The sequence below is a fragment of the Diceros bicornis genome, chromosome 3 (assembly GCF_020826845.1).
Source record: "Diceros bicornis minor isolate mBicDic1 chromosome 3, mDicBic1.mat.cur, whole genome shotgun sequence".
Classification (NCBI taxonomy): domain Eukaryota; kingdom Metazoa; phylum Chordata; class Mammalia; order Perissodactyla; family Rhinocerotidae; genus Diceros; species Diceros bicornis.
The window spans coordinates 7597036-7617676 of NC_080742.1; the positions used below are offsets into that span (position 1 = coordinate 7597036).

At 42.0% G+C, this 20641-nt stretch overlaps 1 protein-coding gene across 1 annotated transcript in view; it reads right to left on the reverse strand.

The window, feature by feature from the left end:
- Positions 1–3706: 3706 nt before the first annotated feature.
- The window catches only part of POU6F2 (POU class 6 homeobox 2), a 463057-nt gene continuing 446122 nt past the window's right edge, over positions 3707–20641 (reverse strand). Inside the window, exons 8-10 of the mRNA XM_058570674.1 lie at positions 17233–17401; positions 7991–8159; positions 3707–4211 (exon numbers count right to left, since the gene is read on the reverse strand). Coding sequence (XP_058426657.1) covers positions 3707–4211; positions 7991–8159; positions 17233–17401 — 843 coding nt within the window. The remainder of the gene's footprint in view (positions 4212–7990; positions 8160–17232; positions 17402–20641) is intronic.

Genomic DNA, 20641 nt, shown 5'->3' on the forward strand with positions numbered 1-20641 from the left:
TAAATATCCAGTTTGGCTTCTTGGTCACAAGTCCATCATGTCAACTTCTCGTCATGATGAGTTTTTTGAAACAACCCAGTCCGTTTTCCTGCCCTCCTTCCTGCCGCCCGCTCCAGGCACGGAGCAGCAGCTCTCTTTGTGGCGCCTCATCAGTGACCCTGGTGACCAGTCGAGATCACAGCATGTAGGACAAAAAAAAAATCACTTTCTTAACAACAAATCAACAAATGTGCCTCACATAATTTCAAGTTGAAGACAAGCAAATTACATGACAGAAAGCTTATTACAAAATGTTATCCAAACAGATTTTACAGTCAAACATTGAAATGAAAATCAATTTCCTTTTCCTCCATTTTTTTAAGCTTGGTCATTAACTGGGTACAAGTAGAGTGCTGAGGTAAAACACTGATGAACAGTTTGTATTTCTTTTTTTTTTTTTCTTAAAATAGGAACAGTTTAGTATTGCGAGATTGTCAGCGACATTTAGCCATATCTATACAATGTGCATATACCTACAAACATTGAGCTTTGGTCCAGCGTAGAGAAGATGAGCAAAGGCATTTTACAATTTCTTTTTGGTTATAGCTTGAGTTCTTTGATACGCCTCTAATTGTTTTTTTTTTTTTTCCTAGCTCCTTTTGCTTTTTTGTTCTCTCTTTTGTGGTGTGTGAGTGTGTGTTTGTATGTGTGTGTGTATTCATGTGATTACAACATAAAGAAACCAAAACCTTGTAATGCAATTAAAACTGTCAACTGTTCAAAATGGTTTTTGGTTGAAAAAGAAAAAAAAAAACCCACAAACAAGTGTAAAATATAACATCAGTCATTTTTCTTTTTCATGAAACAACGAAGAAAATGAAGATGACAATAATTTAAAAATATGTAAAAAAAACAGTGAAGCTTGAAACACAATCACATATGCCTGAAGTGGCTTTTATTTTTTGTTCATGGCAACATTAACCTTCAGTTCATGGAAACGTAAAAGACACTTAAATACTATTGGCAATATGAAGTTGTTCACAAGTGAAAATAAGAAATGTCATAATAAAATTAAGCAATAGGTGTGGTCCCGAAGACTTACGCGTTACGTAGTATAATTTATATTCCTAAGAATCTGTTCAGGCACCTTTTTATGCCTTGTAGCAAAAAATTTATCTGTAAAAAATTAATATAAGAAGCATTACAACACCTTATAAATAATTTATAAAACAATACAAAATTATAAAACTATAAAAAAAATCACTGCACATGAATGGTTTTACGACTGTGGGATGAATATACTTCTTTTATTCCACTCAGGAAGATTACTTTTATTTTGTGTTTTCACTGTCTAGTTATCCCTTCCCAATTATAGATCTCCGAACTGAGCAGGCCTTATGTAACTGCTGTTGGCATACGTTTAAACATTGAGCATCCATCATATGTTATCTTGTTAACTTCTCTTCTTGGGGAGCTTTTCTTGATGGAATTTGGAGCAGGTCCTAGGAGAATACAAAATCTGTTTAATCAATATATTTTTGGATTTCTGGGTTGTTGGTATTTGTGCAGTTTTTGAAGTGGCAAAATGGGTACCATGGTGTCCTTGGCATGGAAGATCGAGTTACCGTGGTCCAGTCAGCATGAGACTGGCGAAATGGAAACACGTTTACAAGCGACGGTTCCCCTTCCAGGATTTCCTTCTGAGTTTCCTTGCTGTCGGTCTCCTGATTGCTGCGTGAATCATCTGGGAGGGTGGGGACGATTATACCATTGCACTGACACAACCAGCAAAGAGGCCACAGAAGAAGAACCCCCAACCTTCACAGGGCAGGGAGCGTGTTAGGGGAAGAAGGTGGCGTTTCTAGTCAGCTGGGCAACTTGAGGTTTTTTTTCTCTCACAATTTACTTCTAGATAGTACATGAGAGTGATTATTAATTAATAACTCAGGAATATTTACATTTTGACAGCAGGCAAATTGACAGTTCTCTTTTGCCTGTTCTTTTAACTGAGGCCCTTTTGCCTATACCTGGGGAAAGCATCAACCACAGGTTTCAAGTGCTCACCTGCCAGGCCATCCTCGCATCTCACCTTTCCTTTCTGGCTTAGTAGGTTATTCTGGCCCACAAATCTTTTAAGTAGGTTACTTTGAAAAATGAAATAACCCCCTAGTTCTAACAGTGAAGGCTATTCTGATGTGTTAGATAAGCCACTTCTATATTTTTCCTTTTAATGGAGGCACTTCATTGTTAAAACTTCCTTTCCCCTCAAGAACCCAGCCCCTTATTCAAACTGTTTAAATTTATCTGCCAACTGTCTGCTCCATTTACACGTCCCAAGAACAACTGCTCCCCCTGAGAAAAATGTCTACCATCGCTATTGGAATGAAAGTAGTAGCAGAAAAGACGGGATTTACAGGACACACGATGGCCTTGAATGACCCCGTCACCATCCCCTTCCTTTTGCCTGTTTTCTTCTTGTGTGTGTGTGTGTATGGGTGTGTGCATGCTGTGTGCGCATTTTGACTGAAATCTTGAGACATTTCTTTGGCTATCAGACTTCTGAGAGAAATTGCTTTGCACAGAAGCATAACATAGATGTAAGTATTGAACCAAATGTGCAGCTTATGTTTATATTACAAAATTAGTTTTGGTTAGCTCTCCATGTACGTGGCCAACAGACTGAGAAAAATCCCAAGCTCTGTTGTGGACAGTGAGCACAATTACAGTTTATGCCAGTGTTGACAGTTCATCGAGCAAAGCCCTAGTTATTTTGGAGTCTCTCCTGCATTTCACTGGGATCTGAGCGGAAAAGACCCCATTCCCACTTTGTGGCCTTCCAGCAGACCCGGGAGGCCACGCATGAGGGAGATGGAAAAATGGAGGAAAAAAGAAATGCGAGCTCCGTTTTCTTTTCTCAAACCCACAAGTCATAGTGAGAAGAAAGCAACAAATGTTTTGGCACACGATCCAGGATGCCCCCCTTCAAAGTAAATTAAAAAAAAGAACCCCTCACCCAAAATAAAAACCAATAGTGAGCCTCACAGAATGGTTTCAACAATGGCAGCCACCCCATAGGCGGTGACAATAGACGGGAAAGATGGGCTTACTATTGTTCCATTAAGTACAAATGTAAAAATCAGTAACACAACTTTACACACAGAGAAGAGTAGACTGACGATCGTGTTTGCAACGCCATGTTTCTGACTTTGGTTAGTAGGTTTCATAGTGTATTAGCACTTAGAACCTGAAAGAATGCAGGCCCTCCTCCAGGTGGCAGGCTTGTATTCGCTTTGAACAGATAAAAGTTTTTGTTTGTTGTTGATTTTTTTTTTTGGTTTAGGTGTTTTTCTTTTTCCTTAAAATGTGTTCACATTTTCATAATATACAGAAAAAAGTATGCGGTTATTTGGTTTGCTTTAGGTCCATTAAAAAACTGGCTTTGGGGAGACAGGTGGGGGAGGGAACTATCCTACCTCACACACCTGCAGGGTGGTGTATTCCTTGTTTAAAAATTTTCAAAAAATTTTTTTTTCTTTTTGGAAAACCAATGGACATGTATAAACCTTTCTGTCCACTTGGTCGTTTTCTTAGTCTTTTTCTCAGAGGAGTGACGACTGGGGCTATTTTTAAATTTTGTTTTAAATTAAAATTTTTTTTTCCCTGTGGAGTCCCAAGGATGGAATTTAGTTTCTGTGGATTTCGCTTTTGATTCTCGGTGGGCGTCTCTTTAGGAGTTTTCTTCCAGAGAGTCTGTTAAGGGCTCCAGAGGGACCGCAGTGGCTGGCTCGTGCTGCTTTAAGCGTTTAATTGTGTTCTTCAGGGCTTGCCTCTTATTGCAGAACCAAACTCTAACTACTTCCCGGTCATAGTTCAGCTTCTCGGCAATTTCCGTCATTTCCTGCCCAGAGGGGTGTGTGTTCTTCTCAAAGTGGGCATTGAGGATCTCAAGGGCCTGGGGTGTGAAGGAGGTGCGCCGCTTGCGCTTTTTGGACGGTTCACTCCCGATAAACTCGGTCAGGTTCTGCATACCTGCTCGATGGCGGGCCTCAGCCTCAGCCATCCACCGCTCAAGCACCGGCTTGATCTTCTGGGCACTTTTAGGGGTGATGTCCAGCTTTTCAAACCTGGCAGGATACAAAAGGCCAGGGTTCAGTTTGGCTGTCAGACTGCTAGCTATAGTGTTCTCTTGGGCTTCCTGTGGTAGGAAAAAGTGGCTTCTCAGGATGGTGTGTCTGGGGGGAGAATTGAGAAAGAACAGTCTTACACTGAGTCCTCTGCCAGGGTGGGCCTCCTGCCTGCCTGCCTGACTGACTGGCAGAGCGAAGTCACTCCAGATTAACAGCCAGCTGCAAGGTAGCCACCCCCGCTCAAGCCAGCGCCCAGCCTCCCCGCATGCTTCATGCCGGCGCATGCAGCCCGCGCACCCGCACACAGACGAGGGTGAGGAAAGGGGGCACGGCAGGACACACGAGCTATCGCGATGGAAACAAAAACAACTCGCAGATCTTTTTCCTGTGCACTCTTCAGATCTAAGCTTTTATTTTAATCAGACCAGCACCATTTCCCCAATCTTCAGAACCCTTAAGGCAAAAATTAACACCAGAAAGTGACATCAGAGACAACAGCTGTCATGTTCTTTCACTTAAAATGATTCTTTTTATGTTTTACATTTGTTTTTTCCTTAAATTACCCCCATCAACTTGGTTAGGAAAATGTTATTTCTATTATAATAGTCAAGGATGGCAACTGGGACAAATTTCTTTCATGGCTCTCCTTTCGTCTCTGTTTTATGTCTCCTTTTAATCTTTCTCCCTCTCTGTTTCTCTCCCTCTCTCTCTGTTTCTCTCTCCCACTCTCTCTTTCTCTTCTCTCTCTTTCCCTCTGTTTTTCTCTCTCTCTCTCTTTTTTTCCCTTTCTCTTTCTCTCTCTGATAACAAACAATTTTCACCATATGTAAGTTAACAACATGCCCCCTTTTCAGGTAAAACAACCCGTTGCTAGTTTACTGTTGGACTCAAACAGCTGGACACATTGTAATTACTGTGAACAGCCCCCTCCCCGGATGTGCTAAGGCCACCTCATGCCTTCCAAACACCGTCCAGTGTAATGGTGTATTTTTGCACCAGGGCATCAAGCTGTGTTTAATGTGTGATATCTGCAAACTGTACTTGAATGATATCATTTTCTGTAAATGAGGTCTTCTATATATCAATTGCCATCAGCAATTCTTTGCTACACTGACTTTAAAAAATATGAAGCATCTTGGACAAAATTATATAGAATGTTTTAAGAGGTCATCCTGGTATCAAATTCAGACTTACTCTCAATGAAATACAAAATAGGACCAATTCCTTTTATTCGTTTGCTTGTTTATTCTAAATCCAAACTCACAACCCTCCAGTATGGCAACTTTGGATGCACAGAATTCTCCCCTCTCTTTTCAAGTTCAGCGCTGTTGAAAAACAGCCATCTGCTTGCAGAATGCATCTCATTACAATGGTCTGTTTTCACAGAGCCAAAACGAACCTGCTTTAGTTAGAATATGTTTGGGGCCTGCCCCGTGGCTTAGCGGTTGTGTGTGCGCGCTCCCCGGTGCGCACCAACGCATCGCTTGTCGGGCCATGCTGAGGCGGCATCCCACATACAGCAACTAGAAGGATGTGCAGCTATAACATACAACTATCTACTGCGGCTTTGGGGAGAAAAAGGGGGAAAAAAAATAGAAGGAGGATTGGCATGGATGTTAGCTCAGGGCTGATCTCCCTCACACACACACAAAAAGAATATGTTTTATAAGGATTCTTGCAAAAGGACACAAAAGGCTAGGCTTCCTTTATGTGCCACAATCTTATTTTTGGCACTGCGTTTTAGATAACTTCTGTTGCGATAGGCAGGGCAAATAGTATCAAATTTTCATGTGATACCCATGGCATTCCCTTCCGTGTATAGATCAAGGAGTTGTTTATTTTTACAAAAACCCAACTTCTAGTACTGCTCAAAGAGAGAAGAAGCACATTTTGCTTTTAATACAAAATGAACTAATCATTTAATATCATTTAATGAGCTTGTCATTTATGGCAAGCTCCCCCAAAGCTCTCATTGTCGTGTTAATTTGCCACACACCACATTTTCACCATCATTCATCATAAAAGCCCCAAAGCTTGAACTATTGATGGCATGAGAACAGGCTTTATAGTGCCATGGCACGGTGTGGGGCACAAAGCTGGTGACAGGGGTATCCAGTGGATTGGTGGTGCTTTTCCTCTGTGTCCCTGATAAGGAGGGGCTGGTCAGAGCAGCACCTGCAGCTGACTAGAGAGAAGTGACCCCTGTGTGTGCAGCTCAAATGCAGATTCCTTCCCATCCTTTACATTAACTTGAATTGTTCCAATGTCAGATCTCAGTCTCTTTCAAGACTTTCATTGTTTTTCTTGGTAGTTAGCTCCTAAAACTACCTCATGGAAACACTGGAAGCTAGAGAAAGGCCAAAAAGACGGGTTGTATTATACAGTGAATTCCCTAGGTTTCTTTTCATTTCAGCCATAGGTTTTTTTCTTTCCCTGGGGGAAGACTTTAGAAATCAACATATTTGATTGGGAACGCCCAAGGGACTCTGCTCGTATTAGTGAAAACATTAGAGAGCACTTAAACCAATAAAGGGAAGTCACATTTTAGGACTAAAAATAAGCCAAAGAGCACTTGAGCAACAATAGCAAATTGACAACAACTTAAAAACCTGTGGCTGCCTTTATCACAAGGCTGTCAAGATGAAACAAAATTAATGTTTCCCAACAGGGAGCAACCGTATTCATATCATTGATGCTGCTTGTTAGTGTTGATGCTTCTGTACATGTTGTTTGGAATAACATATACAAGCCCTGAAACAAATTTCCCAGCAGTAGTATCCTTGTATAGACCGAATAAAGGTTATTTTCTACAGGGAGGTATCTTATAAGAAAAAACAGTAGGGGAGGCCATAGAAGTGAGAGGATCCTATGGCGCTTTTTGTATTTAACAACAATCAATGGGTTTTATGGAAAATCATTGAGCAAAATGTGAGCTGCAAGCTACTACCCCATACTGATGTTATTTATAACCTTAGTCTTAAACTGCAGGAAAAGTACACTTCCGTCCTTTGGGGAATACATTAAAAGTATAAAGAGCAGATAAAAAGACAGCATTTCATGGATCACCAAGAACAAAATCCACTTAAATGAGTTTAGAGTTGGTTTCTTGGCTTTTCCTGATGGAGGAGGACTCATAAGGCATTGCCCAAGAGGAAAAAGCTCTTCCCGAAGTGCCTTTGTTACCTCATGCATAAACATGGGATTAGTGCCACATACACATGCATGCACGGGGGCGGCTTCTGGCGGCTTGACCCAGATCAACTTGAACACAACCAAGGCTGGATTCTGTCATTTATTTATTAATTTGGGGGGGGGCAAAGTTAGGCCAGATTTTCACTACCTTTTTCTGAGCCATGTAAAAGCAGCTGCTTCTTTTTAAAAATGTGCTTTTAAAGTTGTGTCTGGGAACGCAAGTTAAAATATTCCTTTGAGGTCACTAGACGTTTAATTTAATTTTTAAGGTGTGTTTTCTTGGAAAATCCTGATAGCCATCCCTGGGCAGAAATGGTGGAAGCGTTAACACCAATTGGGACTGGCAGCTTTACAGTATTTGCTCAGGACACCTATCTGCAGACAGGAGACAGTGGCTCTCAGCTGCATAGGATGGGTCCAGAAGGAAGCCTCTGGCCCAGGGTGGTATATTTCCAATGAGACCGCCTTGGAAGTTCTTTGTGAGTTGACAGGAGTTATCAAGCCAGGACCCCAAATTTGCTTTAGCACCTTTATTTCCATCAATATCACCAGTTCCAAAAGATAGCTACCCCAAACTTTGTTCCCGCACTCTACCCCTCCAGCTTTGCCCACCCGAAGAAGAAAGTTGAGCCACGAGGACAAAAGAGGCCCAGGCCGGCCAGGAGAGGTGACAGCATGCGGGCGCGGGTTACCTGCAGATGGCCGACTGGCTGTACGCGGGACCCTCTGTAGCACTGAGAGCCTGTCCCACCTGAGTCTGGGTCAGGCCAAGGGACAGGCGCCGGATTTTAAAAGCTTTGGCAAATTCTCGGATCTCCTCCAGATTAACCCCATCCACCTCACCCGCTGCCGTTTGAGGATCTGTGGAGATGTTTTTAAAAATAGGATCAACACACATCAGAGTGATATCTGCTTATTATGGTTTATAAGAAAGTAGCTCTCTTTAATAGCAGAGCGGTGGGGAAACCAACATTGCAGAATGTTCTTTTTGTCTCCTAGGTGAGGCACCCAAGCCCCCACCCTCAACTTACTACACCTCCACAAATCATCCTTTGAGATATTTCTATCCCAGAAAAAACCACGGGTAGCTCACGCTGCCATTTCCACAATACAAGAGCGCGTTCCTTCGGGCTTAACAAATAACAGCCAATGCAGGAAGGCACTTATTATGGGGGATGCAACTCCATTTTGCCCAACAATATTTTCAAATATTGTGCAAAAATATAAAAATGGAAAGGTTTCAGTTTGAAATGTCTTAATTGGACTCCTTAGTGCTAAAAATTGCCCTTGAAGAAAACAATATTTTGTGTTTTTTCTTTACCTGATCACCAGTGTAGCTGAGCTAACAGACGGTAATGCTGCCTAATTTCTTATGTTCACATTCGTCCCTCAGAAGAGCATGCTTATGAAGCTGTGAGAGTAATATTGTGTTTTTTTCCCCTTGATAGCAGTTTACTGACACAGATGTCTTTGTCCCCTGAAAGGGCACATAATAAAAAATGCCTACAGCAGGAAGGCTCCTTTGGTGCCGGATAACGTGGTCAATTTAGGACTTATCAAGGGAAATGACACAACAGCTGGAGAATGAAACTCTCCCCTCTCCCGGCTACTGATCCCTGGATAAATGAAAGCTACATCAAGCTGGAGACAGCATGAGTTGGGGATGGTGGAAGATTTCAAAGTGCTGCTCGATCCTGCCTGGAGTGAAGCCATTCTCCCGGCGAGCTGACTCTATTGTTCTTCACGTCACTCCTTGACTGAGGTGGAAAGTTTTCTCTTCCTCTTTCTGCACAATAACCCATCAATTTCAGCAAATTCGAGGACTTGTCTAAGAATTGTGGTGGACTATAGTACTCTTCTGGGCTCAGGGCTATAGAAACCCCTGTAATCATGAAAAGAAATAAACATTTGCATCCCAAGGGCCAATTTTTTAAGGACTTTTACATAAAGATGTTAGTATCTGTGGAGGGCTTGGAGCTTCATATGTAGATTCTCTCATTACAGGAGAAAGGGATTCTGTCAATACAATCAGCAATACAGGTGTATACTGTACCTTTATCTTCACATTTAAAAAAAGTCCTGTAGAATTTTTACATGTCATTAGTCAAAATTTTCTTGAGGAAAGATTAAAAAGTGGTACAACTACTGCAATCAGTCTGTAAGTATTTCTTAAGTGACTCCTGGGAGTCCTAATGAGTGGAGAGAGGGGGTAAGAGAAACAGCAGAGGAGTTCCAGCCCCTGTGGAGTTTACAGTCTATAGGATGGGGGCCCAATACTATGAATGAGAAACAATTAGAGAAAAATACCAAGCAGAGGATAATCGAAAACTAATGGTGTGACACTCACACTGGAATTTATGGAGAAGGGAGACGTGACAGGAGGGGAGCATTCTTCTGGGTCTCACCCAATGGGCAGCTGTTAGAGAATGGAAGGGCCATATTCTGGCCTGTGGGGGCAGCGTGCAGACAGACACAGATGCTGGGAGGAGCGGAGCACTGTGAGGGCCTGTGAGGGTTTTGGAAAGTGGAGTGAGGAGCGTGTGCTAGAAGTGGTGAATATTTCAGCGAAGGACATTGAGAATCTATGTCCATGGGCAGAGGCAGAGAGTGACTATAAAACTGGTTTGGCTGTTAAGATTAATGAAAATCCTGCTTTTTCTCCCCAAATTCCCTGCAGAAGGCTGGCAACACTGGTTAATTAAAGACTTGTTTGGGTTGTCCCTGGTGGAGGCTGCCCTCCAGATCTGAAATCCCACAAGTACAGCAGCCTAGAGAAGCTTGAAGGTTTGCTAAGGATCCCAGAAGATCATGTCCTCGCTTATAGCGGCCTTGAGCCCCTTCTCATGTTTATTCCTTTAAAAATTTCTAGAGCAGAAGTTGCAAACAAGCAGCTTGAAAATAAAATTCAGCTTTCCTAGTGCTTACACATTTTTTGAATTACTTGTCAACATTTAAACATTGGGAGATTTCTAAAGAAAAATCTAGATTTTTGATGTTCTTTTGAAATGTTAGAAGATTTGGCTGTACCAGGTCTACATTTGCCTTTCGGAACAGTCACCTGGATCTGATTCTGACTGCCCCTTCAGCTCGCCATTACCCTTGTCTCCAGCCCTCCCCAGACCTGCTGCCTTGCTGAGCCTGTTTTGTGACCTGCATTCAGAGCATGCATTCCCAAGGGGGCGAAATTGGTTCTGGGGTGGTGGGAGGAAGATGGAAAAGCCCTAGATAGTACACTGCTGTGGTGCCCCAAAGGGTCACAGTACATAAACAGAACAGATATACAGTATATCTGCGGTATATTAACATTTCACAAGGGAAGGAGGACAATTAGGATAAAAACATCTAAAAAGGCTCCCTGTGAGGGGGCAGAGGAGGGCGGGAGGAAGGTGATGACAAAATAATAGTTGAAATACTCTGGTTTAGAACAGAGAGGGACACTTGGTACAGAATGGCACAGTGGCCTCTCTCCAAGAGAGAGGGAAGAGGTGCTTGGCAGCCTCGAAAATGTGGGCCGTGGAGGTTCAAAACTGAGGGTGAAAAAATGGTAGCTGGAGACTTTCCTTGTAAGAATATGGCTTTTAGGACAGTGGTTTTCTTCATTTGGCAGATGTAAGAGTCACCTGGCGGGGCCCAGGGATGTGCATTTTTAACAAGTACCACAGACGATTCTGATGCAGGGGATCCTCTGACCCCACTCAGAGGCCTTCTCTATGGCTCTGGCCTGACAGAGTCTGGGCGTGGCATTCTCTGCACGCTGCTGTCTTTTCTCGACCCTTTACCATTATTATCTACTAGGTTTCACTACACAGAAAGTGTGCTCTACCACCCGGGTAAGACTGATGTGCTAGACAGGACCCATGAGGAGGGCTCCTGGGCAGGCACCCCATCCTTGCTCTTTGCCCTCCCCCAGCACCACCATTTATGGCAAATGGCAAACATCTGGGTGTTGGCGGACTGGGATGGCCAGTGTAGTCTGGAGTTGGGGGGTAGTTTTTCTCTGAGCAAAGCTAACCAGCCCCTGTGGGAGGTAAATTTGTTGCCTTATATTAGCCTCATCTCTAGATCAACAGGAATCAATTGAGTTTACCAGCACGGAGTGGGGGGTGGGGGTGGGGCTGGTCTTTAATCTGGAAGGGTTTCCTTGGTCTACCCCAGTCCCAGGGCCTGTGCTGCCACCAGATTTAGCAGTGCAGTGCTGGGCAGGTTTTATGACGTGGGTTGCAATTTTATGTAAATCCGTTCCGATTTCTTTCTCATCCCCAGCTGCCTTTATTGTTTGTCTCCTTACCAGTTCCTTCAGACCAGGAACTAAATCTGTGTGTGTGATTGTGCAGGTTGCTTTTTGTCAGATCACGGACAGTAACCAGAGTTGACAAGAAAGCTGTGGTCTCTTACCCCCATGCATTGAGCAGTGTCCTTCATAAACTTTTACTCTGAAGCTCAGAGAAGTGGGTGCCAGCCCCACTGAGCCCAGTGTCTTCCCTGAGGTCCCAAACATTCAGTACACTGAGAAGCTGAATTCCTCCTTCCTTCCCCCTCTCATGCATTTCCCACTCTTGTCTTTTTCCTGGTTCTACTTTTAGAGATGATAAGATAGGAATTCTGGGAAATTTAAACAGGGTGATGGTCTATTGGACAAAGGAAGGGAAATCATTATCTCTTTGTTTGTGCAATTTGTTGATTGCTGGAGATGAGCTGCCTGGATTTCTTTATATTAGTGTTCTTATCCATAAAGTCAGATGGCAAAATGTATTAGCATGGTTTTGCTTCATGAGTCCCAAGACTACAAAAGTCTCCCCATCCAAAGAAGGGGCCCACCTGTGGACAAATATTAGTTTTACTCTGATTGCAACATGTGGGACTTGCCTTCACGTGTTGGGAACATTCATTAGATGGTGTCCATAAGATATTTTGAATAAAAAAACTGATGCTATTTTTTTTTTGATCCCAAAGTTTCTGTCTTAAATTCTTGAGGTTTTTTTCCCACTGTTGGAACAGTTCCTTTGCCTTAAGGGATATATGTTTTCCGGTTGAGGAGGGGAAACAAGAGGTGAATGTGTAAGTGGAAGCTTCCCTGGAATGTCACTTTACCCAATGTGCCTCAGAGGTTGACATGCCACCTTGGGATAGGTCAATCTGGCTTTCTGTCATCCGTTCTCCTGGCTTTGGGGAGATTGGGTTAATCTTAAGGATGAGTCTGAGGCCACCTTGATGGGGACCTCAGATGAAGCCCTCAAATCCCCCACAAGGTGGATCCAGCACCTTTAATGATATCTAGGGCAAGCTCAATCTCTGCACTGAGGAGGAAGAGGTACCTTTTATAGAAGTTTGCACCAGATTAAGTCAGCCCAATACGTTAAGTACAGGGTCAGAAAACAATAACAATGACTGCCAGGGCCCACGCTGAATCTCACTCTTGCTAGAAGAGCCAGAAGATGAACCAAATAGGGATTAACTAGCCTGGAGATTTAGAATAAACTGGTATTGACAATTGGCAGTGACTCATAAAGCTAAAGATGATGTTTCTCAAATCAAATCTGGAATGCATGGACTGAAAAGTAAAAAAGATTTTTATGGGAGCTGGTTGCATGGTCACTGGGCCCATACTGAACTGAGTGCTCAGGATGGGTCAGGACAGATGTTTTGTTTTATTTTTAAAATTTAGCTCCTTCCAACTGTTAGCCTGAGCATCAGTGTAAGGGGTTGCTACATGGGTGGAACAGTCACCATCCATCAACATCATCCTCCTACAACCTCTGCTTGTGGGATTGTTATAGGAGAAATATGCATCTTTAAAGAAGCTGCCAAGTATGAATTAACTGCCTCATGTAAACATCCATTTGCTTTTTAGTGCCATTCTTACAGCAAATAATAGGCATATTTACCAAATATTTCTAAGAAATAAGAAACCATTTGGAAACATGCAATGCAATTTGGGACTTACTTGCAATATGGTCACTTCACTGGGTTGTGGAAACTGGTGTGAATTGTGACCATGTGCCATAAGCTATCACCAGCATCCTTATGTTCTCTATAGTTTTGGTTTTTGTGGTATTAACTATCAGTCTTTTGCTGTCTAAGAATCAAGCTTACAGGCCAAGGGTTTAAAAAAAAAGTATCCTGGAAAACAAAACAAACCAAACCCAGCAAACAATAAAAAATTCCAAATCTACCTATTTTTAAACAGTACTGTGTTAATCTTAAACTAAATTGGGACATTTGTCAAGTCATTTATTTGACTCTTCTAGACTTTCTAAAAGCCCTGATTATAGAAACTACGTCTCCCTCTGATGACTGTGGAGACTGAACAAGATCTACCCAGGGCAGGCTGTGTAGGTGCTATGAATAGGTACTGCACAGATGTTCTAACAGGTGTGAATATTTGGTAATTCTGAGCCCAGATGTGGTGTTCTTTGCACGTGAAGTTTCCATTGTGTTCCTTTGCCCGGAATGGGGAAGATTTTTGGATGATCCACCCACTCCAGTTCATCTGGTACAATGGCAGGTTGCCCAAGGCTTAGGTGAGAGTTTTTGACCATGACGTGGGAGGATTCATTGACCAAGGTTTTGAGTACAGGTTCAAATCCAGTTTGACCTGGTTCAAATTTATGGCCTTGGCCTATTGGAGGGATCTGTTGATCTATTAGACATCCAACTCAATTCAAGGATTATTTACTCTAGCAATTCCTGTTCTATCTCAACCTCTAAAACGGAGATAACCAGATACTGTATTGCCAGAGTCCCTATTCATATGTTGATCACAGCATTTATTTCCCTTTACCGTAACTTGTCTCTTTATTACCAGTTCTCCTAGGGCAGGGACCACATCTCGCTTATTTTTGCTTTCTTAATTTCTATTCTTGTGCCATATACGTGGTGTTCAATAAGTGTTTTTTCTTACTAAGTTGACAGCCTCTGACTAAAACACCCTTTCCCCCACTGTAATTTAAGTTGCATAACAACTACATCTGAAGTATGGGGTTGCATCTCCCCACTTTACCCTATCTGAAGATTTGGTGAAGTTTAATCTCAGACAAAAATAATTTTAAGTGCATATATTTCATGCTTGAATATAAATTCCAAAACATGCAAGATGCCTAGTTTTTCTCTTCATATTGGCTCAGAGAAAAGCTTATTGTAAGGCATGGGTCCAGGCTTTAAAAAATTTATTTGAAGAATAATTAGGTGATTTGATATATTTTTATTATTCAGATTTCACTGGATAAAATTTATGTGTAAGCATCCTGTCCTTTAACACAGCTGTGGTATATAGAATATATGCGACCCACTGAATCAGACTACTTGGGTTATCATCCTGGCTTTGTCACCCAGTAGATTTGTCACACACGGTGTCACAGTCTCTCAACTAAGACTGAATCTGGTCACTCTGATATAAGATGGTCAAGATGGGTTCTACTTTTCAGGATCCATTTAATGTTAGCTTCAATATCTGAAAATGAGGATTTATATTATTTTCTTGCGAGTAGTATAATGAGTAAAATATTGAAAGTGCTTTGAAAATCCTACTTTACCCTACTTTCAAAAGCTCAGACAGAAGTTTGTTGGGGTAATCAGCATCAGACAATGCTCCGTGTCTTATTCATTCTATAGTTGGGCTTTGTGACAGAAGGGAATTAACTAAACAACGTGTTCAAAATCTATAGCAACTCTAAGCCCAGCAATAGGCTTGTGTAAAGTCTGACTCACAGTGGTACTGTTAGACCTTCTTTTATCTGCCAGAGAAGTCTCCTCCTTCATGCTCTCATTTAAGTTTGGAGCTTCCTGCTTCAAGGGCATGTGGTAAAGTAGTCTGTCTCCCCCAATTCTTTATATTTCATATCAAGGATATGTAATATGGGTCACTCATTCTATACTGAGAACTTAGATGTCCCATTAGCCACTGCACAACTGAAATTCCATCTGGCCCATTAAGTAGCTCTGTTACTGATTTCTGAAAAAGGCAAAACCTTCCCTGCCCAGCTTGAGACAAGTGAGCAGAGAGAACCCCATCCCATCCGTTCATCTGTCTGTCCGTTCATCCACTTATTCACCTCTCTATCTACCCAACATGTATTGAGAGTTTACCTTGTGTAAAATACTGTATTCGTGGGGTGGGTTGTACTTTTATTTCATATTTAAATTATTTCTTCTCTATAAGATGTTTGATCTCAGTTCCTTTTCTTTCAAGACCAAAGCTTAACAGCTTATCCTAAATTTATGACCTTGCTGCTATATAGAAACAGAGTATTTTGCAGCAACTTATGCAGAATATCGAATTGGAACAAAGTTTGAAACTTTTCCCACAATAACTCTATGAGAGGTTCTTTTATTGGGGAAAATTTGGCGACCATTAAATTAATTTTAATCCATGATTTTATTCAAGTAAAACTAGAGTTTCTAGCCCAAATGAGAGGGGTTGTGTATCTAAAAATCTGAAATAATAGGTTGATGGCAAACTCCATGTATATCCTGAAACTCTGTTTGGTGTTGACCCAAATTCAAGATCAAGAGCATCCAGGCTAGTCGACCAGAGTACTTGGGCATTTTAAGATCTTTCCATAATCCTTCATTCTCTCTCCTTTCCACAAGTATCTTTCTTGCCTGAATTATCCGTATATCTGAATATATATGTATACTTACATATGTATAGTCATGCGCTACATAACAACGTTTTGGTCAAGGATGGACTGCTTATACGACAGTGGCCCCATAAGATTAGTACCATACAGCCTAGGTGTGTAGTAGGCTGTACCATCTAGGTTTGTGTAGGTACACTCTGTGATGTTCGTACAGTGACAAAATTGCCTAATGACGCATTTCTCAGAATGTATCCCCGTCGTTAAGCGACACGTGACTGTACATATGTACATAGATATATATTCTTCTAAGGGGGAGTTGCTCGTGGAGAGGGGGACATGCAACCTTCCATTTTGCTTTGTGCTACCATACTTGCCCCACGGTATGTAAGGATCCCTACTGTTCCTGTTATAACAGGTCATTCGTGACACTCAACCAAACACAGATACTCACGTGTGTCCTTGTTTTATGCCACAGATGCCTATGCACTGCTTTAGCCCTTTAAACCCATAACTACTGGATTTTTGGTCCCTGGAGGATTACAATTTATGTACATGTGCTGTGATTTTATATATAAGGAAAAATTACAATAAAGGTGAATAACTAACATTAAATTAGACCATTGTCCCATTCATTTTAACATGTTTCTCTTTGTGTGTGATACATATTCGGTCTTCATCTAGGGCCAAATACCATTTCTAAATATTACATTTATATATATACGGCCTACTCAAGGAAGTGGACTTGCAGGCTTATTTTATTTTATGAACGGTTGTTCAGAGATTTCCCATCGGATTCCAGCCCATGTAGCTTCCCCCACATGCCACTGGAGGCAGTTCATTGTGCACACACACCCACCCACCCACCGGCATGCTCTTTTTTATTTCCTCTGACACCTACAAACAGAACAGCAGGGGACTTCAAACACACAGAAAAGCAGCTTGACCTGCCGGCAGAGCGCCTGTTGTTGGTCATTTCAGTTCTGAGCTACGCGGCTCATGCCCTGCAAGCTGATCAGTGTCTGCATTCTGAAGTGGCTGGACTGACTCCGCACATCAGAAAGCACTTGAGATGGAAACCAGCCCCTCCATGCGCTCATCAAGGTGGGTGTGCTTTGGGGCCCTGCTTCCCGGAGGAACCGTCTGGCCCTGAGCATGGACTTCATCCCAGTATTGGCATAGCAGGGCCAGGAAATTCCTCTTCGAGGTTGAAAGAATGAGAGAGAGAGAGAAAGGGAGGGCATGGGAGGGAGAGGGAGGAGGGGGAGAGAGAGAGAGAGAGAGAGAGAGGAGGGAAGGCATTGCAAATAGGCAACAGGAAGGCCACCTGATTTAACCGAGCCAGAAGGGATACTTACTGCTGACTAACTGGCCCACGCTCAAAGCTGAAGAAGAGGAGGATGAGGAGGAAGAAGAGGAAGCCTGCCGGACGGGACTTTGAGACATGGATGCTTGGCTGTGAGCCAGGTGCAGAAGGCTGCTTTGGGAGGCTGCTTGACCCACTGACGTCTGGGAGGGTTGGTGGAGCTACATGGGGGGATGTAAAAAATACACGAATGAAAAATTAGGGGAAAATGCCGGGGAACAGAAGTTTCATCTGGGGTTGAATCATTTTATTTCCAAGAATATACACTTCTCAGGAAGACTGTACACTCTACCCAACAGGCAGGATTTTTTTGGTATAAAATATGTTGCTGCTTGCTTGACAGGCATTTGATTAGTAATTCTAAATATATTATTAATTCCCTACTTGGCTTGCAGGAGTACCCAGTTTTCTACATTTCTCAACCATGGCTTGTGGCTGGATTCTTTCTGCCTGTTTATACTATTACGTCGCACTTGACAGGCTTCTCAAGCACGTATAGATAAAATAGAAAGCTTCCAATCAACTCTGAATGCGAAACTCAGTCTTAAACGTGCAGCAGTGCCCAACCATTTTGTCTTATGTAACTAGTATTTTTAGGGAAGTTCCAATTTAGGCTGAGTGATTAGGGACTTTGTGCTCTCCCAGATCAAAGGGTCTGGGTAGATTATTGTGCAGTTGAGAGAAATGCTCTGATATCCTATAGAAAATTGAAAGAGAAGTTGGGGTAGTCAGGAAAAAAGTATCGAGGGATATTTGTAGCTCTCAGTTGTCACTTTCTTACTCTGCGTTTTAAGGACTTTCATGCCTTTCCTCATTTAATGCTCCTGTCAGCCTGTGAAGTGGGTGTTCTTTTGACCCCTCTTTTGAGAACACAGAGGCCAAGGCACGGAGAGTTTAAAGGACTTTGTAGGCCCCTCCGGTAGTTGTGGAGGAGCCAGTCTCCGCACACGTGAAGCGTAACCTTGGGGCTCTAGCTCTTAGTCACAAGGCCGCAAGGAAGAATTAACTTAATTTTTAAAATTTAGTGTGCCCTTTATGTCCATTTATTCGTAAGTCCTTTACAGGTTATCAAAGGATTGTTGTTCTGAGAGGTGAGAGGAGCTCAGCTGAGGAGAGGAAGGAGAGAGGAGAGGGAAATGATTGCAGGTGCCAGGTCCCCTTGGAGGCCACGGGAGGGATCTCTCTCCATCTGTGTGCTGCCCCCTCAGAAAGCCGACACAAAGGGCAGCCCCAGACCCTGAATAGATGCACAAATAGCCTCAGCCATGGCCACCTTTGTTGATCGGATATAGCACTTTTGGTTTACAAAGTGCCTCCATAGCCCTACTCACAGAGGTGTAGCAATGTTTTTATAAAAGGAAGTCAGCCTGGAAGTAGAATCCGGTCAGGCCTTGAACTTTGGTGGCAGAGCCAACTACAAAACAGGCACCAATCTTTGACCACTTTCTCAGTCTCTGAGAGCCAGCCAGGGATGTTTCAACTTCACATTTGTCACTGCTTTCCCAATGTGTGTGTGTGTGTGCGCACGTGCGTGTGTTCATTTTTTCATTCAACTTTATTGAGATATAATTTACACATAATAAAGTACACCCATTTCAAGCATATAGTTTGATGAGTTTTGTCAAATGTATACATCTGTGAAATCACCATCATAATCAAGATATAGAACCTTCTCATTGTTCCACGAAGTTCCCCAATCCCCTTTGCAATCAATTTTCCCCCCAACGCCTGGACCCAGACAACAACTGTTCTGCTTTCTGTCACAACGGACTTGTTTGGCATGATTCTAGAAATGGAATCATACAGTATGTACTCTTTTTTTATCTTTTTTTTTTTTTTTTGCTCAGATACTGTTTTGAGATTCATCCATTTTGTTGCATGTATCAGTAGCTCATTCCTTTTTATTGTTGAACAGTATATACTGTATATATCTATAGTGTATATATCTATATTTATGCTACAGATGGTTTATCCATACATCTGTTGATGGACATTTGGGTTATTTCCAGTTTGGGGCTATTATGAATAAAGTTGTTATAAATGTTTATATACAAGTCTTTGTGTATACCTGTGTTTTCATTTCTTTTATGTAAATACCTAGGAGTGGAATTGTGGAATTACTGCATCATACTATAAATGCATGTTTAACTTTTTAAGAAACTACCAAGTGGTAGTAGCATTATATTCCCACCAGCAATGTATGAGAATTCCAGCTGTTCCACATCCTTACCAACACTTGGGATTGTCAGTCTTTTTAATTCCCTAAAGGGTTAACCACCGATTAACATTTTACCCTCAAACAACTGTTAGTAAAGTGCTACTTTGGAAATGTGCTTAAGGAGCTATTTCCTCTTCTGGTCCCTTATGGTAATGCATTTGCTCCCCAGATCCACATGATATCTCTACGTGGCAGATGTACCTAGCATGATCATGGGAAGTAAATGATGGGCCCAAGACCGTGTGGTCTGGTCAACATTAGAATCCAGGCTCCCACTCCACAGTTCAGGGGTCTTTCCAGGATGCCATGCTGCCCCCCTTCAGAACTGCTTGCAGCTACATTTCAAGTGAGCATCCTTATTGTTACTCAACTGTGCAAAGTGGAGGCTGGATTGTGAACCAAAGGTAGTATAACTGACAAGGAGCACAAATTAATATGCATCAAGCATATGCCTAAAGTAATTAGCCAATCTGCTGAACACATAATCAACAATTGAATCCAGTAAGTTTTATTCCGTAGGGACACATATTAAAGATTAAATCTATTTTTAATTTGCTTAATAAAATGTGATGGATATTTGCATGTCAGTCTACCCCCTTGAACTTATTGAGTTGTCCTTCTAAATATTGTTACTTGACAAAAGCTTTTCACAGTTTTGAGTTACTGAGTCATGACATAGTCTTCAGTTTGACCATTCCATCAATATTTTATTGGCCCTGGGTGTGGTAAATGCCATCAAGAAACTGGGTAAGAGAATAACCAATTTAAATTTTTCTTCTTCAGACACAACTCAGTAAAGATAAAAATTACTAGGCTGCAGTCTCACTTAGGAGTCACTAAAGCAAGCTAGGGCTTATGCATTAAACTCTGCAGGAGAAGGAATCCAAGAGGAAAATAAAATAGTTCTTTTAAGAGCTTGTTCTATGTCTACATGATCAGAGAGAGATGAATCTAAGATACCTAAGAATCTAAGAAAGATACATTTCTTCCAAAGTAAATAAGCATTTTTTTTTTTTTTAGGACATTGGGGTCTTGCTTACCCTCCAGAGTTCAACCAGACAGTTCAGAAAAACCAATAAAAATTCTGAAAGGTTTTAACTTGTTAAGAATCAAGATTATATAAGCAGTAACACCCTGATGGAGCCCGTATATCTCATTCCAATTGCCAGTGTAGACATGTGTC